At 32.0% G+C, this 17,386-nt stretch overlaps 1 protein-coding gene across 1 annotated transcript; it reads right to left on the bottom strand.

The window, feature by feature from the left end:
- Nucleotides 1-13,709: 13,709 nt before the first annotated feature.
- LOC140956063 (uncharacterized) lies at nt 13,710-14,393 on the bottom strand. The gene is made up of 2 exons (XM_073412236.1): nt 14,167-14,393; nt 13,710-14,031 (listed from the first exon to the last, which is right to left on the bottom strand). Exons 1-2 carry the CDS (start codon nt 14,391-14,393, stop codon nt 13,710-13,712), a joined length of 549 nt encoding a protein of 182 aa, XP_073268337.1.
- Between the last annotated feature and the right edge of the window lie 2,993 nt (nt 14,394-17,386).

The following is a 17,386-nucleotide window of genomic DNA, read 5'->3' as shown; positions in this document are numbered from 1 at the left end:
AATGCTCCAAATGGAAATTATACGTGCTGTAAATTATCAATGGAGATTTGGCATACAACGAGACAATGCAACCATTTGGTTTCGTTTAACCAACCTGCATTATAAATAATTTATACGCATCTTCTTTAATTTGACCTTATTTTTCTTAGTACTATAGGCTAGAAGACACGTCAACGTATTTATAAGATCATAAAATAGTGAGAGTGCAGTATTAAGGCGCATAGCCACCACCTTGGCCGCCACCCTCACCCTTCCCACCACCTGAACCATACCCAGCATCATGTTTACCTGCAGAACCGCCTCCTCCTCCACCACCACTACCGCCTCCTCCTCCACCACCTCCACTAGAGCCACCTGCTCCACCTCCATGACCTGCTCCTTCGCCTCCACCACTACCGTATCCGCCTCCATTAGCACCTCCAGCACCGGAACCGCCTCCACCTCCCCCACCACCACCACCACCACCTCCAGAGCCACCCACTCCACCTCCATGGCCAGCTCCTTCTCCTCCACCACTTCCATATCCTCCTCCATGGGCACCTCCAGCACCAGAACCACCTCCACCACCTCCACCACTGCCGCCACCTGCTCCTCCATTTCCTTCTCCATAGCCTCCACCAGAGCCAGCTCCTTCACCTCCTCCATAGCCAGCTCCACCAGCACCTCCTCCACCTCCAACCCCACCACCACCACCACCACCACCACCACCTGATCCTTTCCCACCACCACCACTTCCATATCCACCACCACCACCTTCACCACCACCACTTCCATATCCAGCACCGCTAGCTCCTCCTCCACCTCCACCTCCAACCCCACCACCACCACCACCACCCGATCCTTTCCCTCCACCACCACTTCCATACCCACCACCACCACCTTCACCACCACCACTTCCATATCCAGCACCGCTAGCTCCTCCAGCATAACCAGCACCGCCGCCGCCACCACTGCCTCCTCCACCACCACCTGATCCTTTCCCTTCACCACCACCCCCACCTTCACCACTACCACTTCCATATCCAGCACCACTAGCTCCTCCAGCATAACCAGCACCGCCGCCACCACTTCCTCCTCCACCACCAGCACCACCATGTTCAGCAGCACCACCATAACCAGCACCGCCACCAGCACCTGAGCCACCTCCACCGCTATATCCTCCACTTACATCTATACCAGCACCGGCCCCATGGCCACCTGCTGAAATATGTGCTTCAAGAGTAAGGAGGGATCTTTTTGCAGAGCATATCCCTAATAATCCTATGAACACAAAGAAAACGACTGCAAGAACTTTTTGGTTAGCCATGGGAATGTTTTTTAATCCCATCAGCTTGGTTTTGAAATGAAAACCGGCAAGGTACTTATAGGGATGGGATAGGGGTCCAAAAGCGCGTTTACGGCATAGAAAGCAGTGGTTGAGGCACAATGTGATATTGGCTTGATGCCCCCACAGCATCCACGAAGTAATAATACACTCACTCATACTAGTAGATCCACGCGAGAGTGCTTCTTGCTGTTGCCCACATTTTGATTATGTAATGTGTACGTGAATTTGTTTGCCTAAATTAAGTGTTAATTAATTGGCCTAAAATCTTCTTATATATATCCTCTAGTAAAAGATCGAGTGATATCCGACTACCTCGTACTCTTTTTCACATCAATTGCTAATATAGTAAAAAATGTCATATTCGCCTGAAACCTCAAATTTATCAGCATGCTGCATTTCTTGTTAACTTATATGAGCCAATATTTTACTTTGCCTTTTTGTTATCAGTCACTTCACATTTTTTCTCCCTTTGAAAGGTGTATTTTAGCAATTTTAACATTTCTTTTAGAACACTAATACCCATTTTACTCGATAACACATTTATGCTCTTTTAACTTGATATGCAGTAAAGAATAACAAGACGCTTATTCTAATCAGTGCTGACTTTTAGGACAAAATTTTAGGATGATTTCTCATAATAATATGAAATAGTATTTGTCTACCATGTTTTCTTAGAGCATATGTCCCAGTCCACCGTTAGCGAGCTATCCCATATAGTGATCGAAGAAAACTTCTAAAATTTTAAATTTATGAACTTTCTAATAAGTGCACTGAGGATGCATGTTTCGCATGTTTGCTACGACAATTATTCCAGTCGAGCCATATAAGAGAGAGTTTTGCAGAGATAGAAAGGTTGACAATATCTGATCTTCCGCCTCTGTATAATTGATTTTGAATTAATATATGTAGAACTTATCCTATCGGTGAGCAGTGATTTCAACCGTTACTCATAATTCTTCGGCCATAATCATTATAAAAATGGCTAGTTCGGCATTGCCACTACTTACTTGTCCGGAGATGGGTAGGTATCATCTTCAAGTCATTAGTGTGCTTTTCTTTTTAATAAGCTGATGAGATTGGTAAATAAAACTCTTAAAAAGAATGAGAATTTGAACTAAGCCTCAAAGTACACCAAAAGAGGAACTCTTTGTATAGTCTTCACGGCTAGAACTTGCATAAGAGAGGGGAAAAAAAACCAAAAACATCTCCACCTGCATCTCTTCAACACCTAAATCAGACACAGTATAAAGACTAGATTGCTTTGCTTGTTTTCCATCTACTTGATGACCACCTTAATAAAACTTCTCGTCTTTTATTAAAAAAAAAAAGAGAGTAAAGTTTGAGTTACTTCCAAGACTACAAGTCCAGGTAAAGGGTTCTGCGCGCTATCAATGAAGCTTTCATTATATCTTTTATGTACAATTAAATGGAAACAACAACAAAGCATCTACTTATAATCCATTTCTCATTTGCATGGAGATTGTGGACTTAGTTTATAATATAGTGGGATATCTCTTGGTGCATTTCCAAATCACTAGATAACCTACTTTTTTAATGGCCTCACATGGTTTTTGAAAGATTTCAAAAGAAAACATGACAACCCTCTATCTTTTGGCATTTTTTTTCAAGTATTTGGCTAGCTAGAAATGACTTGCTTTTTTAATGAGGCTCAACCTAATGTGAAAAGATGCTTTTCTATAACTTTGATTCATGTTTCTTTATGATTATAAACTAGTGAGAAGTATTTCATATAATATATACATTAACACAATAAAATGTATATATACTTTAATATTGATATAATATATACATATATGTATAAAATCTATAATTTTCTAATTTAATATAGTTATACATACCTTAAATAGATAAATATATTTTTCATTTTTTATTAAATAATATATAGTACTCGGACACTGAATATTGTCTGAATAGATACCCAGAATATAATTAACATGGTATGAATATCTAAATATCTTGGTAGAATATAAATAAAATATGGATTATACAAGCTCAATTTAGGAATATCTATTGCCATCCTTATCTTATAAGCAAGTATTGTTGGCAAACTCTGACATTAATTCCTAATATGCAGGTACCTACCGTTGCCATTATTGTCTAGTAATTTGTTAGAATCTATTAGCATGCAAAATTTAGCGTACGTGGCAAGTTCGTGCAATCCTTAACAATATTGTTCTGGCTCGATAGTTCTGATCAACAAAGAATTTATGGCTAACATTGATTAGAATTGTCGGTGTCGAGGTCTTGCTGATGATCATTATAGTTTTTCACACATGATCTATTAATAATAATTAAAAAAAAACAAAGTTTTTCACCCATTTTCTTTATTCGATTTCTAGAATCTAATACTAAATGAACTGTAAGCCATCTGACAAGGACCACCTTCTCGAATGGGCTATAAATTCTGTCGCCAGATTTTCCCAGTCTCAATCTAAAGCCACTCACTCATTTTCATCATCACGAATACTACACTGTCGAAAGTCCCTCACTTTCTTATTAATATCATTGCATATCGTCAAAGTCGCTACATTTACAAGTTCCTCTTTGTTTTTTCAGCCTTTCATATCCTTGTGATATCGTCATGATTAGAGTTTGTAAATTAGTGCAGTCCAACCAAAATTTCCATGTGGGCTGTAGCTATTGCTTTTGTTTATAGCTATGCGTGTAATCTCTAAACTATTGAACAATTTTATTTTATTTTTCATCATGTTTACGCAGGTCCTTCTGTTTTCTCCCTAAAATCCCTCAATAACAGACGAAACCTGCCGCCAGCACAGCTTAATGCTCATGTGGCCAACATGGCATTGCCCCATCACGCACTTTCTCGCCACTAATAACAATGGCCGTTCATGTATATTTTAATTAAGAGAATGGAATGCCTGTATCTTAATTATTATTGTATTCTTTTGTTCAGTTACAAACGGGGCCCTAATTAAAGCCCAGAGAACGAAAACAAATCTAGCTGCTTACAGAACCTGTAATTCGCTACTGTACAAAAATATTTCCACAAGGTCTCCCTAATAAAACTTTGAAGCTCTGGGAAGGATTACGTGCATCTATCTTTCACTTGCCTTTTCCGTTACTGGTTACTTTGCTATGGCGATACTTGATGCATTGGCATGCATTATGCAATGACGAGTAGTTATTGTAGGGAGACCGTAAGCTTTATTCATCTTTTTGTTTAGCTATGCACTATGGTGAATTATGCATACATTCGATGTCCATGCATTACTTAGCTGCTAGCTAGCTTCATGATATTGTTGTCTACATATAGCTATCATGGCCTTCGTCCCCATCTCCAGTTATTTATTCATTACATGGATTTATCAAGATACTCTATCTCCATGGAAGATCCTACCTAGCTAATAAACTGAAATACAGAAAGCATGAAGCGGATACAGTAGATGTTTTACACTTTTAGGTGCAATGTCCGACCCTTTTCTTTTGATTATATGTGTATCAATTAAGGGTGCTGCTTACCTATTATCCCCAAGAACAATACAACTGCTGCTACCTTTATAACATAAGCATGCAAGAGTATAGTGGGAAATCACATGCAAGCGCCCCCATCTACTCTTGTCTTCAACGAGTGGGACCGTTCCAACCCATTTTGCTTACCAAGTGGGATCCTTCTTTTCTCCACGCCTATGCTTCCCACCCAATACATCATTGGTGACGTCCACAACAGATTATATGTGCGTGTATACATACAGAAACTCTAAAAATATTTTAAATCAAGTATATAAAGATTAAGAAAATAATAAAATTACATTGAAATTTATTAAATTATTAAATGAGGTTCTTATTTAAAAAAAAAAAACAGAGAATCCATGATTATTGTATTGATAACCTTTAACAAAACTTTGGTATTCTCTCCTTTTATCTCTTAGCGTCTTTCTCTTTACTATGAGGTTAGCTATTATTGGATGTGCTTTGAAGAGTTGAGCTAGGTATTGTTCTATAAGTGATTATGGTGGTGGTTGGTGAAAGGGCGAAGTTGTTTTAGACACGAGAGTTTGGACCAGACAGGGAGAGGAAAGTGATTTTCATGTAAAAAGAGGTAGCGACTAGTTTCACGGTGGGTATGCTGGTTGTGTTGCAATGGGTGGTTCCAGTGGATGTGTGGAAACTACCGTCGGTAGGCGTTTAGGTCTGTGATGGTGTTGGCTAGCGTTAATGGTGGAGATAAATGAGAGAGAGGGCTGTCACGATTTTCATTTTTGTTTTGCTCTTTTTTTTCTTTTTCCTCTCCTTTCCTCTTCTTTTTTCTCTTTCTTTTTTACTCCCTGTTTTATATATTGTGCAAATATATATGTGTGTGTGAGTTTTCTTTTCATCTCTTCTTTATTTATTTTTTATTTTTTAAATTATTTTATCCCTATCCCTTTATCTAATTATTGCTTGGAGTGGGGGTCAAAACTCTGTGTTTATTTTAGTCCCTTTCTCTTTGTATGATTATCATTTTACCCACATATCTTTAAAGAAAAAATTCATCAATATGAAAATGATAAGTGAAAAGGTAAAAAATTATGGAATGGTAGAAAATTGTGTTGAAAATGCATTTTTTTAGGAATTTTTATACCTTTTATTTTTAATAAAATAATTTTCATAATAGGGGATAAAAAACAAGTGTTGACAACATTGATGGATGAAAAAAAAAATCAAATTCTAAAAGAAATAATAAATATTATATTGATAAATTCAGGAGTACCTTATAACTTATAATGGGAAAAAGTTTTAACTGCTAATAATATACTTAACAAAGAACCCTATAAAAAATTAAAAAAACATTATATGTGTTGTGAAAAGGTACAGGACCTTCCTTTAAATACTTCAAAATATAAGGAATGTATTGTAAAAAAGGTAGTTTCTGATCCTAAAAAGGTCAAGATAAAATCTAAAACATTTGGTCCTAATCCTAAAAAGCAAGTTTAAGTAGTTATCATAAAATAGAATATGATGAAGTTAAGCCAAAAAAGAGTAAGAGGACAAAAATAACCAAAACATTTTGTCTTAATTTTCTAACATATTAGAAAATGGACCTTAAAGTTACTCCAACACAATGTTGTCGCACATGTGTGGTGTCACTGACGAATATTCCACTTCATCAAATGTATCTATCAAATATAAAATATGGGAAGAAAATGATTCCTTGTTTTTAATCAGTGGAAAATGAGAAAAGGAGTCGTCACCTTAGTATTTTGATCACTTGAAACCCTAACTAGTCTTAGAAATCAGGTACGGGGGCTGGTTGCATAAAAGGAAGGTATTAGCACCCCAAATAATCCTTACCTAAGTTAAGCTACATTGTTTGATTGTCTGATAAAAATCTAAGGTGTTATTGTATTTTTAATTGTTGGTCTGTCAATGGTTTAAAAAAAATCCTCCTCAATAAGAAGGTCCTTATCTTATCGGAGTAAAAAAATAAAAACTAATCGTTCTAATGTTAATAATAAAAAAAGAATTTTATTTTTAATATCAGGAATATGTTTTACATACAAATTCATAATCCAGATACTAAAATAAAAAAATAAACAAAATATTTTTTGGGTATTTTTAAAATATTGGCCTAGTTCTCATGGATTTAATAAATTTATTATTAAAGCCAAAATGCATGCTAAAACACATATTTTTTTTTTTGTATGAAAATACAATGTGATGATTTTGTCGTATGCATGAAAAAAATATTTTGTTTGTTTTATAATTTTTTGCAATGTCTTGACGAAAATCGGGTATTTTAATACTGGATTTGTATATTTATGATATAAAAATACAAACCAATATTACACAAAATAGATACAAAAAATACACGAGAAAATCACAAATTTTTTTTAGAAAGTATATATATATATATATAACAGGGGTATTACTCTCCACTGTTCACACCTGCCGAAGAAGAAGAATAAGAAGAAAGGGAAGGGGAAGGAGGCTGACATGTGGCGTAAGCTTGACTACGACGAGGAGGTTTGGCTGGTGGCTCAGTAGGCTTTTGTGGAGGGAATGGTGGCCGATGTCGGTTACTAGTGAAGGAAGAAGAAAAGTTGCAAAGGAGAGAGGCACGACAACGCGTTCACTATTCAAGGTGTTCGAGTGGTTACTTGTGATGGAGATGAAGGTGTTCAAGCCGGTGGTGACGATGTTGATGGTTGAACGCTGTGGTGGAGAGAAAGAGAGAGAGGTTTTTGCTAGCAGCAGAAACCTAGTTAGGGAGGCTGGTTTTTTTGTTGTCTTTGGACCCAAATTTCTCCACCCCTGGAGCATTAAAATCACATCTATTTATAGGTGGTAGAAGAAGGACACTTTGTCTTTTCTAGTGCCAAATGTCGGCCCTTGATTCGACCTGAAAGCACTCCAACCATTGCTTCAAAGAATCAATGATGAATTGTCAGTTTATACTAGTGTGTAGTCAGATATGATAGGATCGTTTTCGTGCAGGTTTCATCTAAATTTGGGAAGAAATGAGCCATCAAACACCTTAGGAGTAAGGTTCCTTGGGCAGCCTGCTGGAGAAAAAGATGAATAGCAACTTCTTCCAATTACACTTTAATCCTTTAATTTGTGATTTATCTCTAATTACACCTCTGATTAACTTCAATTCAAACCTAGATTTCAACGTCTTTTTCAGCTTGTTCCTTGGTTTTGAATTTATTTAATCAAGTCCTCAATTGACCATTAAACTTTAATATTTATACAATTAAACCTCTAGTTTGACCAAATCAACTCTTAAAAATTGTAATTGACCCCTAAACTTTAATTTCTTCCGATTAAAGCTCAAATTGACTTAAAAAATCAATTTTGTATTGAAATCAAACCCTCTATAAATTCAATTAAACTTTCAATAAAATTTAATTGAGTCCATAAACACCTGATTTTGGATATTTCTTCTTCAAATTGAATTTTTCTTTGTCAACAAGGCTCGCATCAGTCAACGATATACTGTAAAATTTTAATCTTTGTATTTTTTAACCTCCTTAACAAAAATTTAGCTATTTTCTAGGTATCCGGCATCCTCTTCTCACTGCTATTATTTTTTGGATTTTTTTTTAATTTTTAGTTCGAATATATTTTTGTTTTTTTAGAAAAGACAAGATGAATTTAGAGAATAATCCAAAAATAGGTTATGACAAATGTCATGTCCTAAAACTTCCTACTGGAAGGAAGCAATCAATACTGAAATTAATACCATTATACAAAATAATACATGAGAATTAATAAATAGTCCATCGATTCAAAAGTAAATTATTAGATCATAAGTACATCTTAAGAGAAAGATAAGAGCCGAGAAAACTATTGATAATTATAGATCAAGACTTGTTGTTAAAGTATTCAAATAATATGAAAGTTGAATTATTTTGACACATTTTTCTATGTTAAGAAAAAATTTCATACCAATATTGATAGCTATCATTGATATTAAAAGCTTGAGATACATCAAAATGATAAAATATAACTTCCTTAAATAGTGATTTTGATGAGAGAGTCTATACCAATACAACTTGATGGGCTTATAATTAAAGGGTAAGAAAACAAAGTCTATATATTTGTCGAGCCATTATATGAAAATAAGCACCTAACTAATTGTATGAAAAAATTAACAAGGTTATGTAATTACATATTTATTATTTAATAAAAGATATATATTTTATGATTAGAAAAAAAAATGAAAATTTTAACAAATTTTCTATAGTACTCAATTAGCACAATAAAAAAGTCAGCGTACTAAAAAATAAATTAGAGTTTATAAACTTGATTAAAAAAATTAAAAATTAGTCTACCAACATTGAAAATTTTCATTAGTGAAACGTTTAAAAAATTCATCAGAAAATGGAGAGATTAACAGAAGTTAGGTAAAAATATATAATTGAAAGTTGAAGGACTACGCCCCTCTTTCAGTAGTCGTCAGCTCGTTCTTGACAGATATTTCGTAAGATGGGCTGGGCTCAATAAGGTTCTGTACACGTAGTCGGTAGAAAAGTTGGAGTGGGTGGGCTTCATCTTGTCGATGCTGTGCTTCGTTCAAGTATCGAAAAACAAGAAATACACTCGAAAGCCCTTCCCTCTCCAAAAAGATCATCCATTGTATAACTGAAGTTAAACCCACATTCGCTGTCAAAAAACAAAAAGTTGTATATATATATATATATATATATTCTTTTTAATTTTTTCCTTTTTCTATTATTTATCATTTGCTTGATAATTAATGATTATTTTATGAACTCATTAACTAAAATTAAACGTCCTTCTAATGTAGGTTGATCCAGCACCCTTTTAATATCGTTTTTTTTTTTTTTTTTTTTGCAGTTTTTAGATTATTGACTTTTCTAATTAGAATTTTTTGTAAAACAAATTATCCATTGAGTCCTTTTTTTTTTTGAAAATATAGACATAAATAAAAGTTTTATTTTATATTTAACTAAATTAAGAGTTCTTTATTATATATATATACTAATGAATTTTATCAAAAGGTATCAATCCTTTTCTCTAAATGACTTAAAGATAATATAAAAAAAATAATCACGGATCCTCTATAAGAAAATAAAAAAAAGGGTGATTTAATAATTTATTGATTTTGATGAAATTTTATTATTTTTGGGTTTTAGAATTAAGACTATAGGCAAGAATATAGATATTCGGAATGTTTTGCTTAAAAGAGTATTCTTAATTTTTAGTAGTGATGGAAAAACGGAATAATAGTAATTTTATAAATATTTTTATATAAAGGAATAAGAAATAATGCAAAAAATAACTTAGGATCTTATATATCTCAAGTAAATAAAGTAACAAAAAAAAAACTATGCTTAGTAACAATTTTTTTAGTGTTTGATTAAAATATTTCGGCATCGAAGAGATGAAGAAAGTTGGGACAGAAACTTGTTTGGTTATGGAGAGAAGATAAAAATTGATTTTTATTTTTATTTTTATTTTTTTGTCTTAGGGATACTTTTTAACCAATTTTATGACCCTTTAAAAGGAGGCACAATGATACACAGAGAAATAATTCAAGTTTTCTTTTCCACAAATATCACTTTAAATATTTATAATTTGAACCTCTATTTTTAAATTGAAATATGGGCCATTAATTTTAATTAACTTAATTTCCATCATCAAATTTGAAAAGTAGAAAATATTTAAAAAAACAATTATAAACAAATATGGGAAATATATACAAGAGAGAGAAAAGGATAAGAGAGAGAAATAGATTGGATATTTTATGCGTTTATAATTTACTCATTTTTAAATATATTATATCACACACACATACATTTTAATACTTTGAAAATATGTTTTGAGAAATTAATTGTATTAAAAGTTTGATTTTTCATTTCATAAAAAATACAAACAAAATCAACTGTTAAAAATAAATAATAAATTATTCTATACAATCTCATATTTTTTAACAATTAAAAGTGATGAATTAAAGAAATTATTTTTCATAAATTGAATAAAATCAATTAACCATGAAGTATTTTTTACTAAAAAATTATAAGAAGAAAGTTTGTTTTACTGAATGACTGAGTATTTAATTTAACATTATAAAAAGAGAATAAATATCATTATTAAAAAATTAATATAATAATTAAGGAATACATAATATAAAAATAAAAATTATTAATGTTCTCAAACAAATCAAACTTAATGATGAAGAGGTGGGGAATAAATTATAATAAAAAATGTGCATTTGTGATGAAATTATTATTTTATATTTGTAACTTTGTGATGATGCAAATATTTTAGTTGGTATATGATTGATTTAATTATTTATTTTATTTTTAAATATATTTTAAGAAATAATTTTTTTAACTAATATTGTTTCAGAGATTTTACATTTGGCTTTAATAAATTTCAAAATTTTTTTTAACAATTGAGACATGTTGATTCATATATCTAATTCACTTTCATTTGAAAGTCATTTTATATTGAGAAACATTTTCAAAAAGACTTAAATCAAGTCAAATAAACTACTTAAAAATTGAAGAAATGTTTATGTGTATGTTCATTCATTATTATTATTATTATTAAGCCTTGTTTCCATTTTTGAAATAGAAAATAGAAAAATTAGGCCATCCCTTAATGCTAAATATTAACATAGAATATCTAAAAGTAATCTAAAAATTGGCCCAAGGCTTTCTATTCTAATTTTACCAATGTATGAAAGAATACTAAATTAAGTATTTTCTTACAACAATCTTTCTTATCCACTACTACACCAACAAACAAAAAGATATTCATATATATATATATATATATATATATATATATATATATATATATGTGTGTGTGTGTGTGTGTGTGTGTTTTATTTAAATCATTGTTGATTTAATCTGAATATAAATATCCTAATAGCTAAAACTCATACAATCATAATAAAAATAACTGACATAATAAATAACATACAATCCAATTTAGTTGATCCTTGCTCCCTCCTCTTTCACTTCTTCAAAAATAGTGAACCAATCATTTCATTCTATGTCATTTTTTTTATTGCTATTATTCCTTGCCTAACATTCATAATAATATGCAATTAATCTCAAACGAAAAATATTTCATCACAATATTCAATAATATATTCAAAGATTATTAAAAAAATTAATTCAAGGTTTTAAATCAACCTTCTAGAAGGGTTGGAGTACATCGAAGCAACTAAAATCAGGCAAAGAAGTTGTTGGAATTGAGAGGGACAATGACAACACATGCAAGTCACACTAATATAAGACAAAGGTTATAGTGTATCTTATCATGCATGGATTGTTCCATGGGATACACGATTTCTCCCTCTTCCTTTCTAAGTCAATGGTGTCATCATGTCTCTGATCCTCTGCTGCTCATGGTCTCTGATCGAGGCCTTCAAAGTTTTGGTTCTCTTTGTCTCTCTTTTTCTTCTCTTCCTCCCTTTTATTTTTTTCTACTACAATCATTGCTACTGCTGCTTGGTTTCCATGAGGTTGGTCAAGTCATGATGGTTGGTGGTATTTGGGTAAACTTTTATAGTTGAAAATGAGTGAAGGTTGAAGAGTTATTTTGTCAGATCAATTCTGGTTTAGCCGAAGAGACTACTGTTTTGCTCTTGAAAAGGGTAATGGAGTTGCTCCTAATCAGGGGCGGAACTAGGATTATTTGTTAGGAGGGGCCAAACAATATAATATATATTTTTAATTTATTATATATAAAAAGGAAAAATAAAATAAAAATACTTGATTTAGTTTTATTTAAAGAACGTATTACAAAATATATAATAATCTTTGTACCTATTAAATACAAAGCATACAAAATATATAAGAAGCATTAACTAAAACGAAACATTATTTATGTTTAATAAACTTTGAAATAAAATAATAAATTAATAATTCTTACATATTTATTTTAATTGTGCTCGTCGTTCTTTCATCGAATAGAAATCATCGATTATCATATCAATTGGGAATCTTTCAGCAATTTCTTTTTCTATATAGACAATCAAATAATTTGCAAGAAAATCATCCTCCATCCGATTGCGAAGTCTTGTTTTAACAATCTTCATCGCTGAGAAAGCTCGTTCAATAGTTGCTGTCGAAACAGGAAGAGTCAAGATAAGCCGAATCAACCTGTAAATGAGTGGATAAATTGTTGATTTTTCTGTTTCAACCAATCCTTAACATAAATCTGCAATCGATGACATATTCTTTAACTTTGGATGATTGGGTACATGAACCTCATAATGTTGCAACTGAAATCTCAAATGAATTTTTTCTTGGTCAGAAAAATCTTCAGGATAGAACTTGTCAACAAGCAAGCATATATCTTCAACATTGAATAATTTATAGCTATTTCTAGGATCTAAAGCTGTGCTCAATTTAAGAAGCTCGATCGCCTGCTCATTGAATCTGTTATTTAGCTATTGTAATTGTTGATCAATGATAGCTGTAAATATATCAACTCGGTAATGATGCTCAACTGTTACTGATTTTTTTTTACGACGAGATCGTCCCACACTAGAAAAACAAGTATCCATATCAGGAACTTCAATGTCTTGATGCTTACAAAATGATGTCACTTCTTCTAAAAGAGTTTCCCAACCATCGTCTCTTAACTTTTGAATTAAAGTCTTTGTGTTAGTCATCAAATACATAGCATTTAAAATGTCTTAAGATTTTTGCAATGCTTGACAAAGCATATCAGTAATTCCCATAACATTCTTCATTATATGTAAGAAGAATGCAAAATCAAATGACATTAGCAACTTAAATGAAAAGGCCGCATCACCTCGTTGAGAATAAGTAGATCCATCTAAAGCAATGTTCTCAAGAACCAAGCAAGTTGCCCCATACATTTTTATCAAACTGCAAATTGATTTGAAATGCGAACTCCATCTGCTATCTCCAGGTCATTGCAAACCACCTACTTGATTAACTCCTTTACCCGTTTCAATCTCACCAATATCAACTAGATGCTCAATTGTAGCTGCTTGAAAAGCCCGTAACTCATCATTACGCTTGCAAGAAGCACTAACAATGTTAATAATAAAGATCAAATTCTGAAAGAAAGTGTGAACATCAGATATTTCTCTAGCTACAGCAATAAGAGCCAATTGTAAGTGATGAGCTAAGCAATGTACATAATATGCATAAGGGCAATCATTAATGAAGAAAGCTTGCAAACCATTCCACTCTCCACGCATATTACTGGCACCATCATATCCTTGACCCCTAATATTTTAAACATCAAGATTATGATGAGATAAAACAAAGGAAATCGCTTCCTTAAGAGTTGCAGCAGTTGTATCTTTGACATGAACTATATCCAAAAATCGTTCTCGTATAAATCCACTTCTATCAACAAACCTAATAAAAAGGGCCATTTGCTCTCTTCTAGATTCATCTCGAGCTTCATCAACAATTAAACAAAATCTTGCATCACCAATCTCATGACGAATCAAAGACTGAACATTTCTAGCAAAGACATGCAAAATTTCTTTTTGAATTTGATGTGAGGTGTATTTAGCATTTTGTGGAGCATTACCCAAAACAAGAGCACCTACTTGTTCATTGTATGATGCTAAAAGTTCCATCATTTCAAGAAAATTACCTCGGTTTTTTTATTCTGGACGTTCATCATGCCCTCTAAAAGCACATGCTTGAAATGTGAGCCAACGAACAATATCTATTGAAGCTTTAATACACAATCGATTATTCTGAACTTCTTGAGTAGTTTGCCTCTTAACTACCTTCTCAATATGACATGACTGATTTTTCAAATTTTCCAAGCACCTGGTAGCAAATCTATGAGCTGAATTTGGACCTTTTCCCATATGAGTCAAAAAAGCACATCGTTCCCCATCATTAACTTTCTTCCAACAATTAAATCCTTTAACAGTAAATATGTCTGATCCTGGCTTTCCAGATGGTTTACTTAAAAATAAATAGCAAGGGAAACAAAATGCAGTATTTTTCTCTGAATATTCAAGCCACGGATAACTTTTGAACCAATAAGACTGAAATCGACGAGGATGTTTATTACCAGTTAGCGGATATTCAGACATCAAAGGTTGATATGGCCCTAAATTAATGTATGCCCTTCGAATTTCATCTTGTTGATTAATCGGGTATTCCCAAATTTGAGGACGATTGCTTGGATCTCTAATTAAATGAGCAATATCGATTCTAGTAAGAGGCTGCTCACTAATCAGCGCAGGTTCTTTGTAAACTGAATCACATAGAGGCTACTTAACCATAACTTCAACATTACTTGGAGTTGGTTCACTAAGCTGTGAGTTATCAATATTTTTTCCTTTTTTTTAAAAAAAAAAAAAGAATCAATTCTACTTATTTTGTTCATGGTTCAACCTAAAATCAAAACATATATAGTGAGAAAAAATTGATAATTTTGGTGGCTCTGCTAAAAACAAAAAATAAAAAAAATCCATGCATAATCAAAACAAACCAATAAAATATATCTAATTAATTAGGAAAAAAAATCACTATAACAAGAATTCAAAAAAAAAATTATTAGAACTAGCAAATTTGAAAAAAAAAAAAAGCAAAAATTATAAAAACAAATCTTATTAAATTCTTAATAAACATCTCAAAACAAAATAAAAAAATATTTTAAATTTGAATTATCAATATCCAATTACGTACCTTGTTTTGTTTACTAAGAGATAAATCAAACAGTACTCTGCCTCAATCTTTCCGCATAAAAATTCTGTTTAGAATCTTTATTATTGTTTTTGTTTTGAGTGGCTGCGTTGCAATTACAACAATTTATATTAGGGTTATATTATAGCATAGGGAGGTAAAAGACAAAAAACACATTCACCCTTTATATTTATTTTTCATTCCCTGGAGGCTGGAGACACATATTGCTTTCCACGTAGCCCTTAGGCATGCTTTTTTTTATCACAGTCCATTAATCACAACCCATTCTTTTCAGCCTTTCTTTAAAAAAAAAAAAAAAGAGAGTAAAAGTCTTGCAGGGGCCCTAGGGCCCCTGCTTGCCCCCCCTTTCACTTCGCCCCTGCTCCTAATATTGTTTAGTTATTAAAGCTGTTACACGATGGATGTTGGCTAGAATTGTTGCACGATGGTTGATGACTAGAGTTGTTGCATGATGGTCGTTGTTTTAGAACTTGGAGAGAAAGGAAGATGACTTTTATGTTTTTTTTTATCCTTCTAAGATCTCCCTTTTTTTTTTATCAAAATTTTCCTAAATATTTTTCTACTACTTTTTCTTTCTTTCTCACACTTATTCAATTTTTCTTCTTTTTTGATTTTTTTTCTTTAAACAAAATCTCTCCTCACCTTTTCCTTATTCTATTTATCTCTTTTTTTTTTTTTTTTTATGGTGGCTAAGGTTCTCTCTCACCTTCTCTTATTTTCTTTATAAATTTTACGGTGTTTTTTCCACCTCCCTTTGTTCTCTCTAATTTGTTTTTATGTTGGGTATGGCTTCTTATCCCTACCATTCTCATAAGAATATCTTCTCAATTTATACTACCCCATCTATGAATATCTTTATTTTTTATTCTCTATTCTAAGAATATCATTATTATATTTTTTTATATATCCTTCAGTTCTTACTTGATTATCATTAAAGTCACTAAACTTTGTTTCTTCTTTATCTTTGATTTTCTTTTTCTCTTTTTTTTTATTCTTTATTTTTTTATTTTAAAAAAATCATTAACACGACTATGATAAGCAAAATGGTTTAAGATCATGAAATTGTCAATAATTAGTTGAATTAAGTCAAAAAAGCATTTTTTTTGGAAGTTTTTTCTTTTTTTTTTTTATGTCATCACTCAATCAAGTTTTGAGTGATGACAATCAGAAACAATAAATTGAACCTAAAGATGCTTACTAGTGACCATGTCATGGAAGAAGTGAAAATCAATCTCCATATATATTTCATGAGAACATGAAAAACTTGATTGGTTATTAGATAGGTGGCTTTTTAGTTATCACACTATAAAAGAGAAGGAGTTGTACCAAAAATTCCAAGTCCAAAAGGTAGAGACTTGACCCATTGTAATTTTATTACAACATTAGCAATGGGTTTATACTCTTTTTTTGTAGAAGACCAAGCAACAATATGTTTTTTTTTTAGAGAGTTTTGAGTTTCACTAAAACTTGACAACAAAGGATTCTTTAAAAACAATTTTTTTATTAACCTATAATTTCTTTAAAACATTTGAATGTTTCATGTTAAAGAACTTATGTTGGAGAAAAAATTCTTACATAGTTTTAACTTAAAAAGTGAATGGGCCTCACTTTTAGTTTGATCTCAAATTTGCTCATTAACCATGTTTTAACAAAATTTCCAACAAGATATAGGTAGATTTTGAGTTCTTTTAAATTAAGATTGCTAGGGCATCTCTAATGGGAAAGCCAAGAGAAAAAAAAACCTAATTCTTGAGTTTTTCTCCTTTGATTTTCTAGTTTTAATGGGAGGGCCAAATGAAGAGTCAAAATGACTCTTTTGTCAAAGAAAAGTCATTTCTAGATATCTATCAAAAGAGTTAAAAGCACTTAAATGAATTATTTAAAGATTTATTCTTCCATCTCCACA

The sequence above is a fragment of the Populus alba genome, chromosome 1, assembly GCF_005239225.2.
Source record: "Populus alba chromosome 1, ASM523922v2, whole genome shotgun sequence".
NCBI classification, from domain to species: Eukaryota; Viridiplantae; Streptophyta; class Magnoliopsida; order Malpighiales; family Salicaceae; genus Populus; species Populus alba.
The sequence above is the reverse complement of the archived record's forward strand: the minus strand, read 5'-3'. Positions and strand labels throughout refer to the sequence as shown.